This window comes from Phaseolus vulgaris, chromosome 5 (assembly GCF_000499845.2).
Source record: "Phaseolus vulgaris cultivar G19833 chromosome 5, P. vulgaris v2.0, whole genome shotgun sequence".
In the NCBI taxonomy this organism is placed as follows: Eukaryota; Viridiplantae; Streptophyta; class Magnoliopsida; order Fabales; family Fabaceae; genus Phaseolus; species Phaseolus vulgaris.
In genome coordinates this window covers 39,239,353-39,253,757 of record NC_023755.2, presented here as the reverse complement: position 1 = coordinate 39,253,757, position 14,405 = coordinate 39,239,353, and the positions used below count along the sequence as shown (strand labels likewise).

Genomic DNA, 14,405 nt, shown 5'->3' with positions numbered 1-14,405 from the left:
TTTTTTTTATTAGATACAAAATAGAGAAAAAAAGTGACGTTGAAGGAAGAAAACAGTGACAAATAAAGATAAATAAGAGAAAAGTTTGTAATAGATTTGATTGATGTAAAAAATTAAAAATAAATAATTAATATTATAATATACTAAAATACTTTAATTTAAAAAGAACAAATATGAATTAAAATTTTAAAAAATTAATTATGAATTTATTGTGTTTATAAAATTTAAAATAATGTTAAAAAATATTTTTAATTTAATATATTTAAATAATTAACTGCAAATCATGTAAAAGGTGTTTCTAGAGACCAATTAAAAAACTTAAATTATAATAAAAAAATTCAAATGAAAAAATGAGGAGCGAAGATTAAATTGATAAAATATTTAATAGGTATAATTACAATACACTACCTTTATCATATTATATTATTTTTTATTATATTACCTAAAGAATTATTTTTCATGTAATTCATTTGATATTTTCTAGGAAAAGTTATCAAATTTGAATAAAAAGGTAACAAAAGCACAAATTTAAATTAATTTTAATTGAATATATGTTTATCTCATTATATAAAAATATAGATAGTTAAAATTAGTATATTTTTTTTAATATTAGTGTGTGAATTGACAGAATGATATGATGAATTGAAAGTGGGAACTCTTCTTCCGTTCAATTTTTTAAACAATTATTTAAAGCATTTATTTGAAAGCAGAGTCCATAATTTGAGATTATTCAAATTCCAACTTCAAATACAACATAATGGGTTATTTTTAACATAAAATGACTTAAAAATTTTAGTTGAATGCAACTTGCATGTAAACTTTCTTGCAACATTCAAATATCTATGTGAATGGATAATCAAGAACTAGGATAAAAGAGTCAAAAATATGTTTTTTTTTATAAGTAAAAAGAGACTTTAATCCTAATTTAACTTTAGAAAATCGGTTTAAGTCAAAAATATATTATTAATTATTTTTTTATTCCTACCATCATAACCATGGAACAACCCATTTCAACATTTTCCACTTCCCAAAAATAAAAAAAATAGGTTGACTCCGTCGTAGTAAAATTAGTTAAATTTTTTGACCCACATCAACATTTTTATTTTATTTTTAACTTTTAAATTTTGTTATTTAATTTTATATATACATATATATTAAAAACATATTTATATCAATATTTCAAATTAATTAAATTTAATAAATTTAGATATTTTCAATTAATCTTTTATTAAATTCTTATTATATTTAACCTGTGCTTTTCTCGGAGTCTTCCAATACTGTAGTTAGATTTTTATCTTACTTTTTTTTCATGTTATCCAACGATAAAAAACCACTTTTTTTATATTAATCACATAGTAAAATCATTTAATATTAACATCAAATAATATATGAAGAAAAATAAGTAAAGTGGGGTAAATAGAGTGTTAACAGAAATAATAAACTATATAGAGACTTAACTTAACACCAAGAAAATTTAATAGGTATTCAATAAAAAAATATCGAGACTTAAAATTTAATTAAACTAAATATTTTTTAAATTTTAATTGATTAATTAGTGTTTCTAATCGATAGCCTAATTATGGTAAGAAATATTAGGAGGAGACATCAACCTTAGGACTTCTAATCTTTTATTTGTAAAACTTGACTCAAAATAATGAGATATATGAAGTGATAATTATAGAAAACATTCAATATTAAATACAACATATTTAATCATTTAAAAAATAAGAAATATTATTTTCATACATTAATATAAAATAATAATAATTAAAGATAAAAACTTAAAAATTTGATAGTTTAATTTTACCATAACACAATAATCCAAAGCTAAACCAACATTGATCATTACGGGTTTGGTTTAGTTCAAATTGACTAAAAAAAAATCCACATTCTGAATCAATTAAGTCTAATTAAAAAGGAACAGTTCAAATTTAATTTTATTCAAAATTCAAACTAAACAATTTCGTGAATACCCATGATTTAAAATTTGATTAAAATTATATTTTTGTAAAGTAACTTTAAACTATTGTATGTGGTATGCACTTGAATTAATCACAATTTTACATTTGATAGAAATGCATAGCAGAGAAATTAATTCGTGCATAATTTAAATATAATGTTTTAACAGTGTATTTTTTAGTTCTATTAAACTATAAATGGCCATATAATTTAAATCAACTTTACAGCAAATACTTTAATAATTATATTTACATTAGTATTTAATCGATAGATAATGTAAAAATAGTTGTAAATATATTTTTAATCTAAAATATAATTATATCTTATATTTTGTTTCTAAATTTTATTTGTTCAACTTTTGCTTTCTGTAGAAAGAAATTCAGCTTTAGTCCTTATTATTTTGTTAAGTCTTTTTATGATATATATATTTATCCACAACTATGAATAATATCTAAGTCTTTTAATTTTTTTATTAATAATATATTTATTCTCTTTGTAACTGCTATATGAAAATTATATTACCTGGTTATTCTTATAAATACAACTCATCTAATTAACTTTATTGTCTGTGAAAAAATGATCAAACCATTAATAATAAATGATTTTTAACTTCTTTTTTATCATATAAATTTAGTAACTTATTGATTTTTATATGTTTTCAACATAAATTTTACCAATATTTTGTATTTGTAATTATTATAATGTTTAATTTTTTAAATTCTGTAGTATCATAACAGAAGTAGACACATACACTTAATAGCTTGTATTTGCAATGGTTTCTATAATATTTTATTCATTTAGATGGATATTGAGAGAAAATATCTAATAAAAATAAATAGATAAATTAGAAGGATTAAACGACAATACCAAGGATTAAAACTAACTTTTTTTACATAGCCAACAGTTAAATAATATTTTTTTTTAAATTCTAAAACTAAATATTACAATATTTTTTTTAAAAATTAATTCTTTTACCTATACCTATATATAAAAAGGTTCCTATATACATATTTATTTTCTCATTTTATCCTTTATACCAATATTTTATTTTACTATTTTAAAAATATATAATAATTTTTTTTATCATTTTATTGTTATCTTAATATTAAACATAACTATATATATATAAATACAAAAATAAAAACACAAAATATAAAAATAAAAATAAAAAGTACAAATAAATATATTTACACAAATATAATTTCTGCTATCGTTTCTTCTTCCACAACCATAATATTATATTGCAGTTTCTCTTTCTAATTAGTAATGGTTTCGCTGTTAACCAGAATGGATCGAATCGAATCTTCAATTTTATTGCTTTCTTTGTGTTCATATCATAATTCCAATTTCTTTAATTTCAACTCTGTTACTCACGCTCACAAGGCCCACCTTCCACGTCGTCTTCACCATTCCTCCACACGACAAGAATCAATGGCCAACGTTTGTAGCTATAAACTATAAAGACATGATTTTTCAAACAATTCGATTCTGCCCAATTGCTGTTTCGTCCATGATAGGGACAATCTCACACGCAACCAAAGCTATTTGCTAAAAGACAACCTCAATAGCATTTAAGTAAACCTCCAAACCCACAGATTTTTCACAACTCACCTGAGTTGTTGTCTTCTCATGTTAACTTGTGTTGGCCTTTGAGGTTTTTTGTTTCTTTCATAATTTGAATTGAGTTTTTTACTTGTTCATTCATGCTCCCTTTCAGACGTTTAGTTTTTTTGACTTTTGATAGCGATGGATCATGTCATGCACTATTTTTTTATTGTTTTTTACTATTACTTGCCTGGAATCAATCTAGCCAGCAAGTTAATTTGACTTTCTTGTGATTGGTTTGTGAATGGTTTCTGGTCACGTGTAATGATTTTCCTATGTGGGTTGTGGACTTTGCTTATCTATGACTTTTTTGTGTTTCTAGGCATAAACTACAAATGAATCTTGTGCTTTTTCCGTGGGTTTGAGATGGGTGAGGATGTTGATGATGATGAAGGAAAGTTATGTGATCTTTGTCTCTCTTCGGGGCTCAAAGAGAAATTAGATTAGTTGTGACGATGGTGATCATACAGGAAAAGGGCGTGAAGCCTGTTCTGCTTAAATTTGGGTTGGCTTTGGCTCTTTCATTTGCTGGATTTCTCTACTCACGCTTCAGAATCAGAAGAATCAAGCCCTCCCAGTCACGCAAGGGAGGTTCTTTTGGTTGGTTTTTGCCTCACACCAATATTTCAGCTCTCTTTTTCCCCTGTTTCCTTGAATGATGAATATAAGCTTCTTTTTTCATTTTTTTTATCTTTCTCAGATCACGAGAGTGAAGTTAATTCAGGAGGAGGTATAGGGGCAGCACTAAGTACTTGCAACATCATTTCAGCAGCAAATTTTCTGTGTTCTGTAAGTTGCTTTTGGGGGGTACAAGTATGTACTCTGTCACAGAGAGAATAGTATTTTTCTGAATTTTTAAAGCTGTCATTTTAATTAGGATTTATTGTTGATTCATTACTATCAATATTGAGGGTTGGAATTTATGTAGCTTCTAAATATTGAGGGTTTCCGACAAAAAAAGAAGCTATTTAAAAAGTACAAATCTTTTAGTAATAGGGTGTTAGGTACCCGTAGCAACTAATTAGTTAGGTTAATGGACTGATATAGTTTGAACAAGGCATGTTGCCTATAAACAAAGGGAGAAGTTGAGATAGATATCTCTCTGTCAAATTAAGAGCACTGTAGAAAAGAACAATAAGAAAATTGTTGTTGGAACTAAGAAAATTAGAGTAAAATAAGGAGTTAAGAAAATTTTGGTAGGCCAACTGAATTCTAACATTGAAACCTTCCATATTATTGTGCTGTATCTGAGATACTTTTTAGGGAAAAAAAATATTTGTATGTAAGATACTTTTGCATGCAACTACCAGTTAACGTAACTAATCATACACATTACATAAAGTTGGCATTTTTTTTTTTCTTTTCAGAAAACTTAAAAAACTAAAACAGGGTTATTAAATTTCCTTTTATTACAGGAAGAAACTTGCACCGACAGGGTGATAACTGGCAATTCTCCTCTTGTTCTCTCTCCTGACAGTACACAAAATGGTGATCCTCTTAAGGTCGTAGACTTTGGAGCCACAGTTGTCAGAAATTCTTTTAACAAAGATATGGAAGCACCGTGGTTAAAAGTATATGCAGATCCTGATAAGGATGACTACGAGCAAGAGGTAACTCAACTCAGGAATATGATTAGAATGCTTCAAGACAGGGAACAAAGTCTTGAGGTTCAACTGCTCGAGTACTGTGGTCTTAGAGAGCAAGAAACAGTAGTGATGGAGCTCCAAAATAGATTGAAAGCTAGTACTGTTGAGGTAAAGATGTTCAATCTGAAGGTTAAAACCTTGCAGTCTGAGAATTGGAGACTAAAGGAACAAGTTTCTGATCATGCAAAAGTGCTGGCTGAGCTTGAGAGTGCAAAAGCACAAGTCAAATTGCTTAATGAGAAAATTAGGTATGAAGCTGAACAGAATAGGGAACAGATCGTAAGTCTTCAACAGAAAGTTTCCAGGTTGCAAGACCAACAATGCAAGGATGCTGCTTGTGATCAGGACATTCAAATAAAGCTGCAAAAGCTGAAGGATCTGGAGTCTGAAGCAGAAGAGTTGAGGAAATCTAATTTAAGATTGCATATAGAAAATTCTCACTTAGTTCGAAGATTGGATTCTACCCAAATCCTTGCTAATGCAGTTCTGGAAGACCCAGAGGTACGGAGCTTATAATCAACAACACCTTTCCTTCAGTCACTACTTGTTAGACTCTAATTTTTACCTTGTGCTTTTGGGATGCAGGTAGATGCTGTGAAGCAAGAAAGTGAGTGTCTTAAACAAGAAAACGTGCGCTTGATGAAGGAAATTGAGCAACTACATTCTGATCGATGTTCAGATCTTGAAGAATTAGTTTATATGCGGTGGATAAATGCTTGCTTACGATATGAACTAAGAAATTTTGAAGCCCCACCAGGTAAAATGGTTGCAAAGGACTTAAGCAGAAGCTTAAGCCCCACGTCTGAGAGGAAAGCCAAGCAGCTTATACTTGAATACGCAAATACTGATGGACCAGGGAACACTGTGGACTTTGATATAGATCAATGGTCCTCCTCGCAGGCTTCTTCTCTCACTGACTTTGGAGAGTGTGATGATTTTTCTGATAATTCCTTTGCTGCCAAAACTAACACCACAAGCCAGACCAAGCTTTTAAGCAAGCTTAGACAACTGATACAAGGTAAAGATAGTAGTCATCACCATTGTCATGTTTCATCACAAGAAAAATGTGGACATCAAGATAGCAATCCTCCACAGCAAAGTACTTCAACTGGAATTGAGGGTCTTAGGAGTGAGTCTGCAACTCCCATTGTCACATCTAGAACTTCCCTTGATTTCTCTAGGTTGATGAGTACTCAGGAAGAAGTAGATAGGAGAAATTCAGATAGCGTTTTCATGGGAAGCTCAAAGAAACTCAGTGCACATCAAAGAGGTTCCTTCTCAGATTCTTTAGGCTTGGAAAAAAATAATTTGGAGAAATATGCAGAAGCTTTAAAAGACTCTAGCTTGAGTGGTAGACATCAAAGACGAAGTAGATCAGCATCCTGTAGTTAGTTTTTTGTAACTTATTATCACCATGCATTACAAGTATATACAGTGTAGTAGTCAATGTAAATTAGCCGTTAGGTATAGTTCAGACACCATCTGTGTATTAAATAAAAATGCATTTTCAATCATAGTTCATATGACGTCAAATCTGGCCGTAGACATTGTAGCCGGTGATATCATTGTCATCGGAAAAATTTAAAATTTCGGTTGAGTGATTATGTCCATCGTGTTCTTCTGACTTATACCTGCATTATGTAACTGTGTTCTCGTTTTTTAGGTGATTCCTTGGGTATGTACTTATGAATGCAAAGTGGAAACATAGCGGCAGCAATAATTGCATCTCAAATTGGAAGTTCCTTGAATTTTACAATGACATTGATTAAATTTGGAAAAAAAGATAAAGAAGAACAAATAAATATGAGCAGTGGTACATGCATTATTTCCACGATGATTTAATATGAAATTTCTTAAGATTTTATTAAATACTACAAGACGGGCTTCTTTTGCATCATTTCCATGAACAGTTGTTGTACACACCCACGGGCCCTTAAGTGATAAGGGCTATGCCTTGTAAAATCAATGCATCGGCTAGAACTTGGTTAGCAGCTTGTGAAGGATGGACGCTATCCCAAAACACATATTGGGTTGCATTAGAACAAGTTCCTGGTGATTTTGGATTGCACATTAAAGATGTTGTCTCCACTATTCCAGTACCACAGCAACCTTTTCTTGCCTCGGCAAAACCTGTTGAACATCAAAAGACAGTATAGAAGAATAAGTAGCATCCTATTACACCAAGAGATCAAAGTCATGTGTGATAGTATTCTAGCAAATGAAGTATAGGTTACCATATTTTGAAGGGGACTGAACAAGGTCATAAAGAGGTTTGAAAATATCAAAGACAACAATCTTAAGACCAGGAAGTTGCTTTTGGAGATTTGCTGCAGCTGACTTGATTTTCTTGTTAAATCCTTGGGCATCATTGTTGATCCTCGAGACACAACCATTCTCGTGGAAACCAAACAAAGTTCTTGCAGCAGGTAGGCAACCTAGAGGTGGGAGTGAAGTCACTCCAACTTTCCTAGCTCCCAATTTATACAAGTCCTATGTTCAAAGCAAAGCACCTTTAAAAGTCTTTTTCTGTTTTGGTAAGATTATAACTCATTTTTCCAGTTACTAGCCATAGCTTGCAGAATAACAGTAACAAATTAAAGTACCTTAACAAAGATTGAAAATGCACCCACAAGGTATGCAGAATACTGATCAGGAGTGAAGGCTTTGTTGATCAAAGGATTGACGTAATAGTTTTGCACAAAATCACTGCTGCCAGCACTCAATATGTACAGCGCATCCTTAATAATAAGCGATGCTTTTTTACTGCCAGCAACCTTGGCCAGCTTGCATTGATATTCCTTGTAATATTTTAACTGTTGAGACAATGGAATCGCATGCTGCAAAAAATAATATTAGAAAAACATAAATTTTCAAAGATATGTGAGTTTGCCTGAGTGTGTCCGCACGCTATTCATTCCCAACTTACATTCAAAATAGCAGCCTTTTCATCATAACCAGACGCTGCAGAAGCAAAGTTTGCTCCAATAAGGAGATTCTTCCCTGAAGCCTGAGGGCTAAGATATGCAGGTGCAAAACTCTTAAAACCCAGTGTTTCAGCTGCAAAAGTAAACGTTATTTCAACAAAAATGAAACATTATTTCTAACCAAGCCGAGTGAGTTCCAAGTTTAAAATTATTTCCTCACCAGTAATATCAGTGGCTAGTTTCCCATTGCAGAACCTCCCAGTGGGTTGATGGTTGACAAAGTCCCTTCCATAAGGAGGGTAGTTTGCCTTGAAAAGGGTAGGCAAATAATCATTATTCCCAACATCCACGGCTGAGTCACCAAATGTTATGATTGCTGGCACAAGGGTATTTTGTGCATTACCCCATGCCAAGAAGACAAATGCAAAGAGTACAAGAAGTCCTTTTCTGCTATTCATATTCATCTTTGTATTGCTAACAATAACCTTCTTGTGTGCATGTATTATATTTATAAGTTGAAGTGTCGAACTAATATGGCAACTGAAATGACCCCTTATCACCCTACTAATGGAGGAGGATTGAAGTTGGGCATGACTATTAAATGAGAACACATGAACTGGTTACATCCTTCGATAGTTTCCTGTTTTTTGAGATCATACGTTTTAACCTCACACGTGATATTGCTTTCTAGTCACAAACTCCTGTCTCGTGTCTGTTTACAATGTTTCTTTTATTTACTATGGTGGTCGGTGAGAGAAGTTGTTGAAAATTTGTGATTAGGAGGCAGCATAATAATCTTGATCACGAGATAGCTGCATGAGTTGGAGACTTGGAGTTTTTCCCACTGATGAATTGGCGGTGGTTTTATTTTTGGTGAATAAATTGGATAATTCAAGTTTTTTTTTTTCCATTTTCGGATTGAATTTTGATTCACAACCAATAGATATTCATAGATCACATCCAGTCATATTAAATTTTTAACACCTCTTTTGTACACTATAGATACGTTGCACAGATTTGTCTCTCTTGCTAAGCAGTAGCATGCCTTTTACTTTAGATGGATAATGGATTTATTCTCTTGTAAATCCACAAGACTATATATAGTTGGAGGTTGACAAAATAAAATTAGAAACTAAAAATAATGGAAAAAGAACTAGAAAACACATTCTTGGTCACTATCTTGCATCTGGGCCACAACCAGCTTCAAGATCAACAACATTCATTTCAATCGAGTTGATGCCTTCTTTTTCTCGAGTTGCTTCCATTTTTAAGGACTCTTTCAGTTCACCGACAATGTGATTCATTGATGGCCTTTGGATAGAGATTGAAGGCACACAAGCCACTGCTGCCTCCAAGGCCTTCCACATAGAACCAAAGTCAAAATCCCCCTGCATCTTTGGATCAACAATTTGTAGTATATCTCCCCTTTCAAGAAATTGGTTAACCCATTGCACAATGTGAGTGTTATTATGACCTTTTATTATAGCTGGCTGCCCAGTAATTAGCTCCAAAAGCACAATGCCAAAACTATAAACATCACTTTTTTCAGTCAGCCTGCTGGATATGTAGTATCTGTAAAAGGAAACTCAGATGGGTTGAAAAAGATGTGTTCAACTTAAAACCTTCTTGTAGATAAAAGAAACGGCACCATGTTTGTTTGATAAAACTTACTCTGGATCAAGATATCCAACCGTGCCAATAACTATAGTTGATACATGACTTTCATTTTCAGCTGAGAAAAGTTTTGAGAAACCAAAATCAGCTACTTTTGCTTGCAGTTTCTCATTCAGTAAAATGTTTGCAGTCTTTATGTCTCTGTGGACTATTGGTGGCTTGCAGCCGTGATGCAAGTACTCAATACCTAGAAGTATAGGTTCAATACAGTAACTCAGTATCCTTCAGTAACAGCAAAGTGAGGAATGGACAAATCAAATCACTAACCTTGAGCAGCATCAAGTGCTATCTGAATCCTCTGTCTCCAACTCAATGGTTCTCTCTTAGCATCTACTCAGACACAAAAATAGAGTATAGTTTCTTGTTTACTTGGGTATAGTCATTGATCAAGTAACTATGCAATACAAGCATGGAATGAACGGGAGAACAAATTAATATACCTGAAAGATAGTCCTCCAAGTTACCATTAGTCATGTATTCGTAAATGATGGCTGTGTGTCCAACTTCATTACAGTATCCAAGAAAGGAAGCTAAATTCTTATGATGCACACGTATCAAGAGTTGAGCCTGCAAATAGGTGGAAGCATGTAATCTTAGATATAACATTTCTTTGAATTCAAATTATGCCATCTTAAATTTCTATGGTGAGAAGCATGCCTCAGTCTGAAACTGCTGAGATCCTTCAGGAGATTTAGACAAGAGCATTTTGACAGCAGCTTGTGTGCCATCCTTTAAGTAACCAAGATAAACAATTCCATATCCTCCCTTCCCAATTGTTTTTTCAAAGTTATTGGTTATAGTCCTTATCTCAGAGTAGGAGAACTGTTTATTATTTGTCTTCAGCACAAATTCTTCGTTTGATCTCACACCTTGCTTTGAGGCTAAACAAAGTAATCAAAATTTATTATTATCAGAAAGTCATTTTTATTATATACTGTAATTTAAATATGTGACATTTTTCGTTTTTATTAAATACATAATTTGAAATGCAAGATTTTAGTTTGGTATTTGTTTATTGCATTTTGAAGTCAATGATTGTGAGAGCCTCAGTTTAGCTTGAAAGTAAGACAATTATATATATTTTCAGACCTGGTTTTCTGTTGTATCTCCTCCAAATGATAATCAGCACACAACCCAATACAATGAAGAAGAGTAGTGCTGAAAGAATGCCTGCCACAAGTGGGACAATATTCTTTTTGGCCTTTTCACATGGGCCTTTCCGGCAGAGATCCGGATCCACACTATGGTCATAACAATTTTGTTTCAAGAGATTGGAGAAGGAAAGCAAAACAAAGAAGTTACAAGAAAAAGTAGGTCCACATCTTTGAACCTTAGGTCAGTGAGAAACTTATTAACATCTTGATTTCAAACCAAAACAAACCTCAACATAAGGGAACCATTCTTTGATCTTTTCAAGAGAAGTGGAGGAATTTCACCCGAGAGTCTGTTCCCTGATAAATTGCTGCTAAGATAGCATATGTGAGATGACTTTTTTTTTATTTACACTGACAAATATCAGATACTGAAATCTCTATAACTTACAGAGTTTTTAAGTATTGCAGCTCTGAAAAATCAGGTAGTGGTCCTGTTAAGCTATTGTTTGATAAATCCCTGAGAAACAAAGCATTGTTTTTATGTTAAACTAAAATTATGGTAAATTAATAATTCCTGTTTAAGGAATCCATGTTAAATGCTGAGTACAACTTTAGGGAAGAAATATCCTATTTTCCAACCCTTTTTGGGCAAGGAACAGAATTTACTCAATCTGTTGCCATATTAACACTTACAAGAATTCTAAGAATTTGAGCTGCGAAAAAGAACCACTTATCGGGCCATCTAATCCACTGGAGGCTAGGTTTCTGCATGCAGTTCAAATAAGCGTTGGTCTGCCATGATTTTAATCAATGCAAATTTGAATTTTGAAAAATAGAACTTACAATGCAGTTATTGTGGGAGATTTATATCCATTATTGCTGCACTTTATACCATTCCAAGAGTATTTCAACGGTGCACAGGGGTCTCCTCGCCAAGATTTATCCAACGACAACAACTTGTAATATGATTTGATGTCGGTGATAGCCTTAACTATAATTCTCACAAGCATAGAGTGTCAATGTCTGTTATTTTCGTTAACCAACTTTTCTAACTTGTGATGTGATTTATACTTTTACTACCTTTCTAACAGTTATAACTGTAACAAAACAACAAAACATCAAAACAACAAAAGGAAATCAAAGAGAGGACAAGGAACAACTAACCATCTTCTTGATCTGTAGGTGAATGCAAGAATTCTTTAACAACATAAATTTCCATGGCATTTAGAATAGGAGGATGGGTGGAACTTGGTTTCTTGTGGATAGAGAACTTGAGCTTACTTCCCCTAATAGCCTGTGCACTTTCTATCGTAGTTGACTGCAAATACTTGGGAGTCACAGATTCAGACAAAATTTTTCCATTCAGTGTAATGTCGAATACCCTGCTTTCATTTTCCTTAAGCTTTTCGATTTCAGCAAAGTGCAAGTAAACATACGAATCTGAAGTAGGATGCTCGGTGTCAAATTCAAATTCCAGGGAACCATTTTCATTTGTTGGTCTCACAGCAGTTTTCATTGCTTCTGGTGGAAGGTGATAAGCAGTATGGTCCACGGAGTCAATGGTGTTGGAAGTACTGATTGGTGTAGAATCTGGTAAGTTGTAAGGATACCATATTCGATCATAAGCATCTTCTTCAAACCTACATGTTATCAAACAGCATTAAAAGCTTTGCCTTAAAAAAAACAGCAGTAAAAGCTAAATCAATTACTGGAAGCTATAAAAATAGGAATACTAATAGGCTTAAACTGACCATTAATGCAATAATAACGGTAAAATAGTTTAAGGGTAATAAAATCAGAATTAATAATAATAAAATCTGAATTAATAATCAACACCCATGACTTGTATTAAACTTGTTTAACATCTGTGAAAATGCTTGCATATGTAACGGATGAATATCTAACTTACCTCACTATTTCATTGGTTATTGACCCAATGTCAAAACGTCTATATAGGGATAAGAGTGCAGAGTTTGTTCTGTAACTGTCATGATCTAAGTGCCTCATCTCCAGTGCTGATATAAAAGGAGTTCCCTTATCGGTATTCAATAAACAAATATATATATCATCCAAGGATGGCACATGTAAAATCTCCTTGATTACAACATGAGTGGCATTGTCAAACATCACAGTGTCCCAAAAATTAACCCCAACATAGAGATCAAATAGTGGCAGCTTATTCAAGTCATCATAGTTTCCATACATAAAAGAAGCTCTTATCAAGTAAATGGTATCTCTGCGTTCTGGATGTTGTAGTTTGTAGCAGTTCCTTTTCTCCTCAGGAAAGCTTCTCACAGTAGTGAAAATTCTTTGGGGTATTTCAGAAGTGAGCTTGAGGGATATGTTTTTGCTTGTTCCAGTGTCAATGAACAGTGCATCTGAAGTGTAAGGAATCTGAGTTTTCTCATCAGTGTAGGTAGCTTTTTCTGGTATCCCACAGTCAATGCAAATAGAACCTAGAATTAACACAAACTGATATCAGAAGAATTTATGGATATAATAATAAAAAATTTAGTAGTTTTCTTTAACCTTTTTTTTCATTTATTATTTATTTAGTCATTTATGTTGGCTATTACAAACAGAAGAATAAGAAAAAAAAAATCCAGAATGTTTCTCCTTGATGCTAACGGCTAATTATTTAGTATTTAGTTAGTATATAACTTTTGGGACAATTTTACACAAGCTCAGAACAGTACAAGAAAATCCTCACCAGAGACATCATGTAGTTTCCTTTCTTGTTTGTGATGCATAGAGTTCTTCTCTGTGGCCAGAACTACGGACTTTCCAGAAAATTCTGAAATGGTATATACAAGGACACACCATAAGGTGAAGCTCCAAGCCCAATGGCATCTCCATTTGCCATCCATGAAATTTCAGAAAGAGATCACTATTTGATAATTGGTATAAGCAGATATTATCAAACAGTGGATGTGTTTTGTGATTAGAAGAAAACCATGAGGCATTTACTGCATAAATTCCTATGGAGTGGTTGGGGAATTTATAATCATACCAGTCTATATAGGAAGATATTTATGATACCACACATGTTGATGTTTAAACTTGGAAGTGCATTAAGTTCGTGGACCCGATACAATTTAGGATCCATGACTAACTAGTTTCGCGGGGAAAAAGTGTTTGCAAAATTTTGTTTATTCACCAAAATAATGTTTCATGAGATGCCTTATGCAGTGGTGAGTATGAGATGCAGACATACTAGAAAACAGTGAAGAAAGGTGAGGCAGTTAGATACTTGATTAATACTCAATTAAGGCAATTAAAACAATGCATATACATGACATCATTTTATAGAAAAAAGGATGTCAAAAAACAAAATAAAAAGGATAACATAGATGTAAAAGGTATGAGAAAAAGAGTAAAAACCAGTGAATAGTTGAACCCTTTATGTAAAAAATGTGTAAAAAGAAGTTTGGTTTTCATCCCTTTGTGAATGTCATGATTTTTGCAGATGGAGGCAGTTTTTATAAGGTAGTTGAAACTTTGTT

At 32.4% G+C, this 14,405-nt stretch overlaps 3 protein-coding genes across 8 annotated transcripts; 1 reads left to right on the top strand and 2 right to left on the bottom strand.

Moving 5' to 3' along the window:
• Positions 1 to 3,258: 3,258 nt before the first annotated feature.
• On the top strand, positions 3,259 to 6,814 carry LOC137835909 (protein CHUP1, chloroplastic-like). 6 transcript variants are annotated; one of them, XM_068644660.1, is made up of 5 exons: positions 3,259 to 3,534; positions 3,887 to 4,164; positions 4,265 to 4,353; positions 4,980 to 5,711; positions 5,796 to 6,814. In XM_068644660.1, exons 2-5 carry the CDS (start codon positions 4,020 to 4,022, stop codon positions 6,600 to 6,602), a joined length of 1,773 nt encoding a protein of 590 aa, XP_068500761.1. In that variant the 5' UTR covers positions 3,259 to 3,534; positions 3,887 to 4,019; the 3' UTR covers positions 6,603 to 6,814. The 6 variants fall into 6 exon arrangements, with proteins under 6 accessions (XP_068500761.1, XP_068500758.1, XP_068500760.1 ...); XM_068644657.1 differs by having other exon boundaries at positions 3,304 to 3,534; positions 4,265 to 4,377; XM_068644659.1 differs by having other exon boundaries at positions 3,444 to 3,613.
• A 101-nt stretch (positions 6,815 to 6,915) lies between these two features.
• LOC137835910 (GDSL esterase/lipase APG-like) lies at positions 6,916 to 8,752 on the bottom strand. The gene is made up of 5 exons (XM_068644662.1): positions 8,355 to 8,752; positions 8,137 to 8,267; positions 7,814 to 8,047; positions 7,445 to 7,700; positions 6,916 to 7,340 (listed from the first exon to the last, which is right to left on the bottom strand). The coding sequence occupies exons 1-5, from the start codon at positions 8,596 to 8,598 to the stop codon at positions 7,144 to 7,146; spliced, it is 1,062 nt and encodes a 353-aa protein (XP_068500763.1). The 5' UTR covers positions 8,599 to 8,752; the 3' UTR covers positions 6,916 to 7,143.
• A 326-nt stretch (positions 8,753 to 9,078) lies between these two features.
• LOC137835904 (putative leucine-rich repeat receptor-like protein kinase At2g19210) lies at positions 9,079 to 14,080 on the bottom strand. The gene is made up of 13 exons (XM_068644646.1): positions 13,613 to 14,080; positions 12,812 to 13,358; positions 12,067 to 12,542; positions 11,746 to 11,893; positions 11,596 to 11,667; positions 11,351 to 11,419; positions 11,190 to 11,270; positions 10,898 to 11,049; positions 10,466 to 10,689; positions 10,249 to 10,375; positions 10,076 to 10,138; positions 9,806 to 9,995; positions 9,079 to 9,706 (listed from the first exon to the last, which is right to left on the bottom strand). Exons 1-13 carry the CDS (start codon positions 13,767 to 13,769, stop codon positions 9,310 to 9,312), a joined length of 2,703 nt encoding a protein of 900 aa, XP_068500747.1. The 5' UTR covers positions 13,770 to 14,080; the 3' UTR covers positions 9,079 to 9,309.
• Positions 14,081 to 14,405: the final 325 nt, after the last annotated feature.